The 5,570-nt window shown below is 34.8% G+C and overlaps 1 protein-coding gene across 1 annotated transcript; it reads left to right on the top strand.

The window, feature by feature from the left end:
- The first annotated feature begins 4,837 nt into the window (after positions 1-4,837).
- Positions 4,838-5,398, top strand: LOC131028280 (uncharacterized). The gene has a single exon (XM_057958534.2). It carries the CDS (start codon positions 4,838-4,840, stop codon positions 5,396-5,398), a length of 561 nt encoding a protein of 186 aa, XP_057814517.2.
- The last annotated feature ends 172 nt before the right edge of the window (positions 5,399-5,570 follow it).

Below are 5,570 nucleotides of genomic sequence, written 5' to 3'. Positions count from 1 at the left end.
GTCTTGCTATAGTTTTTGCCTCACATAAATTGCAACATTACATGCTTACACACTGAACAAAGCTCGTTGCAAAAATCTATCCACTTAAATATCTTCTAAGTAAAGTAGCTCTTACAGGACGACTAGCTAAATGGGTCATGATTCTTAGTGAGTAACATTCAATATGTAGAAAGAAAAGCAATAAAAGGACAAGCTATAGCAGATCAACTCACTGATTCTCCTATGACAGATGATCATCCACTTATCATGAAGTTACCTAATGAGTCAATCTTCAACATGGAATCTTCAAATCTCTAGACTCTATATTTTGATGGCTCCTTCACACATGGTGATTTTAGTGTTGGCATTCTCTTTGTCACACCACAACAAGATTACATACCAAAGGCATATAAAAAACAATTTCCTTGTACCAACAATATTACAGAATATGAAGCATTACTTTCTGGACTCTGTATGGCTATAAAATGGAAAATTTTAGATTTGCATGTTCTCAGTGACTAGACAGATTAATGATGATTATAAGACAAAAAATAAAAATCTTATGCCATACAAGAGAATGGTGTATGATTTCAAGGCCTACACTGCCACAATCACATTTGAGAAAATTCCTTGGGACAACAATAGAGAAACTAATGCAATGGCTACAATCGCCTCCCTTGTAATAATGCCAAGTAATGCCAAATACTATGAGTTCTTGATTGATCCTCTCTTGGAGCCTGCCTATAGTGTACCACAATCTGAAATAATATGTCTCATTGGTGGTCCTAATTCCCAGTCATACGGAGATATTTATGCCTATTTACATGATAATACCTTACCTCTTGATCTATCCAATAAAGATCAAAAAAACTTTTATTCGTTGAGCCTCCCGTTATACCATTTTAGTTGATACCCTATATCATCGAGGTCTTGATGGAACCTTACTCATATGTCTTGAGCGAGATGAAGCCAACACTTCCTTGCGACAGGTCCATGGAGTTATATGTGGCGAATATTTGAGCGGTCCTACCCTAGCTAAGAAACTCTTGCATACTGGTTATTACTAGCTTACTATGGAGAAGGATGCTTATTGGTTTGTTATGAAATCCAAGAAATGCCAAATACATGGAGACTTGATACATACACAAACACAAGAATTACAACCAATTATCACCTCTTGGCCCTTTTGTTAGTGGGGACTCGACCTCATAGTAAAAATTCATCCACCCTCATCCAATGGCCACAAATTCATCACTACTGCTACTGAGTGTTTCATGAAATGGATTGAAGTCATTCCCCTTACTCATATCACTAGAAAACAAATTGTAACATTTATTCTGAATTACATCATATGTCGGTTTGGTCTCCCCCTTTCCATCATTACTGATAACGGTCGTCCCTTCAAGAACCAAGATGTCCGTAAGCTTTTTGATAAATTTCATATCCAACACCGTTTATCCTCACCATACTATCCTCAGGGTAATAGCAAGGCTGAGGCCTCTAACAAAAACATCCAAGTAGAATTCTCAAAAATACGGTGAATGAAGCTAGTTGTGATTGGCATATCTAGTTGAATCCTACCTTGTGGGCTTACCGCAAAAAAGTTCACACTCCCATAGGTGCCACTCCATGCTCCCTTATCTATGGTGATGAAGATATATTTCCCATTGAGGTTGAGATACCCTCCCTATGGGTCTCTTTGTACAACCTGATCAATGATGATTACTACAAAGTCTCTCGCTTGCATGACTTAGAATTGTTAAATGAAAAAAGGCAAACTACTTTTGATAACCTCAAAGCATATCAGGAGCACATGTGCAGAATTTACAACCACAGAGTCAGATCTGACACATTTGAGGTTGGTAATCTTGTCCTTAGAGAAAATCCAAAGAACCAACAAGACAAAGAGAAAAGGGGCAAGTTTGAACATAATTGGCTTGGTCCATATAATATCACTACTGTGTATGGATTAGGAGAATATTAGCTAGCGATTCCTGAGGGTGAACTGCTTGAAGATCCAATCGATAGCATTCATCTTAGTGGATTCTATGATTGAGTAATTCAGAAAATTTTCTTTAAAAGATCCTAAAAAAATACAAAAAGATGAGAAAAAGATCCTGAAAGAATACAAAAAAAGGAGAAAAAGATTGTGAAAAAAGATTGTCACCCTGGTAGATAGGTGCCTTATGACACAAAAAAAGTGAAAAATAAAAAATGTAAAGAAAAATAATTCCTCCACTAGTGAAAACCTGGAAAACAAGCGCCTTGTGAAAGTACCATGGTGAAAATCAGGCAACCGACACCATGTGTAGAGATTTCGCTTCTCCTTCCTTCAGTACTCTACTTGACCATGCCTTATTTGAATCTACTCTCCCATTTCATAATAGCCTTTCCACCCCCACCATATCTTGTGGATTGTTTGCATACCCCACGCGCAATGCCTCTCTTGCATACTATGCTAGTCTTATCCATCACTGGGGTATCTCCTCAAACTTAGGAGTGGGTTGGGATAGTTGGCATCTCATAGTTGGAGGAACTGTCTTCTAAAATATCTTGAAAAAATCTTTAAAATCATCAAAAAGTCCTCGAAAAAAAATAATAAAATATCGTGAAAAAATCATAAAATGTCCTGAAAAAATCATAAAAATCATAAAATGTCCTCGAAAAACCCTAAAAATTAAAACATTTATTAAAACCCTAAAATTCATAAAAGTCCAAAAAATATGTAATAAACATTGTGATGACACAAACACTTCAAACAAGCATGCAGCTTCAGAACTTCAACAAACTCATGACATGATGAGATAATGATTGAGCAAACATAACAACATCTGATCAACTTATTAAAACCAAACACATAAAAACTATTAACAAAAATCATTTGACATGAAACATATTGTTTGCTTGTTTTCTTAATTTCTTTTTTTTTGGTGACATGTCTTTTAGGTTTTCTAGGATGTCTCTGACTAGAGATTTTATCTCCAAGATGACTTTGACTAGAAAGGCGAGGATAGGGCATGTTCACCTGTTTGCTGCTTGTGGATTGTTCCTTAGTAATATTATGACTTGCTTAGGACATGATCATTTAAGATTATCGAGGACATAATAGTCTGATGTGTTTTCCTTCACACATTGGTTCTTATTTGTATCTAGACGAGTTTTTGGATTTGCCATAATAAGCTCGATGATGAATTTAGCACATCAAACGCACAAGAATTTTCATATCCTCTTTCTCATAATTCTTCTTTCTCATCACTTTCTCCTTTCATCACCGTTTTCATCTCTCTTTTTCATCATTTCTTTCATCATCTTCTTCATTCTTTTAATTTCAATGAGAAAAATCAAACGCTTTATCCAACTGATGCATGTCTCTGAAATTGTACCTTGATTTAAAGAGTGTAATGGAGTAGTTTCATCATAGCATTCATGTGTGTTAGTTTAGATCTTTTGGTTTGCATGTGTGTGATTTGCAACAAACTTCATTGTTTGATGTTGAATCATCTGGATCTTCTCCCATAAGATCTCAAGTTATGTTTTTCCATCTACAACTGATATCCACCACAGCCCTGAGATTACCCCTTAATTCATCCATACCCTTCTCCAACTTGATAATTCTGGCTTCGTGTTTAGTTTTCATAACCTTCACATCTTCAATCAATTTGTGAGTCATTTTTAGAAGCTTATCAATTTTATCGAGCATGGAGTTCTCAATGAAGATGTTATTGATATCTTTAATGCCATGTTTGGTGAGAAGAACTTCACTAATTACCCAATGGAAACATTTCTCTGGGCTAGATGAACAATTGGCCAAAAGAGTATCAATATCCATTTCAACATATTTACTATTTCTGAGGTCCATCTGGTCCACATTGAGAGGTATATCCAACTTTATCTCTTCTTCCCCTTTGTGAGTGTTTTAATGTTAACTTTTACTTTTAGCTTGAATTTGACAACTATTAACATATCAAATATTAATATTAACTATACATATTTTATTTTCAAAATAAAGATCATATAAAGCAAAATATACCCTCATCAAAATTATAAGTTTTAGATAGATATGTAAAAATATAATAAATAAAAAATATATTTAAAAAAATCTAATTACAATATATGACAAATATTCTTTTTAAAATGATTAATAGAGAATAACTAATTTAATTTGAAATTATATTTTATGAATTTTTTATTTTGATAATATTCTTTTAATAATAAGGTGAAGTTTAGAATACAAATATAAAAAAATAAGATATCAATATCAAAGTGAAAATGTGTACTAGGGAAAAAATAAACAATGTAGATTTAATAAAATTTAAATGTTTTATATGTAATAAATTTAATTTAAAGTAGGGGATGACCCTACAATGCATCGTTAGTGTGACCCTCCTACATGGGAGGTCTTGGGTTTGAATCTGCTTGAGCCTCATGTGTCCCACACAAGCAATGGAGAGAAAAGCGATGCTTAGACATAGAAGATAGGACACAAGAAAATATAAGAATGTTATTACTAATAGAATATATATATATATATTTAAAGTGAAAGAAAATAATTTTAACGTAAATAAACTAATTTTGGATTTTCATCGTAACCCTAACAATCGCTAGATCTCTGCTCCTATTCTGGAAACAATAGCTTCATGTTTCACGCCTTCACCCATTATTACTATTGTTAGGTGTTTCACTTTCATGGTCGGCTTGCAGCGCTTTCCTTGATGTAAAGAAATTCGTATAAATAAAGGGAAAACTGGAAGACATTAATACAACGACGTTAAAATATCTGAATCAAGTAGAAAATTTAATCTGCCTTTATCTGTCTTCATCACAAGCAGACTGGCCGGTAACCACCCAAGAATAAAAAATGGCTACCAACGATGTGTGCGCAGTTAGCACAGCTCTTCTTCACCGCCTCAATCAAATTAGTCACCGTCTTCACAATATATTCTCGACGGTACGAAATTTACAGCGTCCAGTTGCTGACCTTCAACCACTTCATAATTTCTCATTAATTCCTCTGCTAAGAGAATTCCACCGCTTAGTACGTGAATTTAGTGTGTTACCAGACTGTGTTTCTTTTCACGAGCAAATTGACACAGCTAATAGTAGTTTCATTGATTTGGCTCAACTTATTCGGCGATTAGTTGAAGAAGCTCGAGAATACATGGTACGTGGGTCACCAGCAGATAAAGAAGCGGTGGAGGCACTACTTAAACTAACAATTTCAGGTAATTCTATTAATGAAGAGTCTCATTGTTCTATCTGCACCGAGGCTTTTCAATCTGGGGAAGATGCACTGCAGATGCCTTGCCATCAATCCCACATGTTTCATTCTCACTGTCTTCTACCATGGCTGGAAAGGCGTAATACTTGTCAAATCTGTAGAGCTCTTTTAGCTACACCAAGAATGTCAAGTTCAGTTTAAGGTTTTCCTGTTGGAAGTGAAGATTGTAAGAGTTAGTGTATAGAATATCTCAGACTGGTTTTCCCTGCAGAAGTGAAGATTTGGGGGTAACATTTTGTTTGAGGAGAACGCAACAAGTACTGTGTAGTTTTGTGGCAATGGATGTGTTGTGTTATTTGTTCTAGCTGATTGT

This window comes from Cryptomeria japonica, chromosome 1 (assembly GCF_030272615.1).
Source record: "Cryptomeria japonica chromosome 1, Sugi_1.0, whole genome shotgun sequence".
Classification (NCBI taxonomy): Eukaryota; Viridiplantae; Streptophyta; class Pinopsida; order Cupressales; family Cupressaceae; genus Cryptomeria; species Cryptomeria japonica.
Note: the sequence above shows the minus strand (reverse complement) of the source record. Positions and strands in the feature narration are given on the sequence as shown.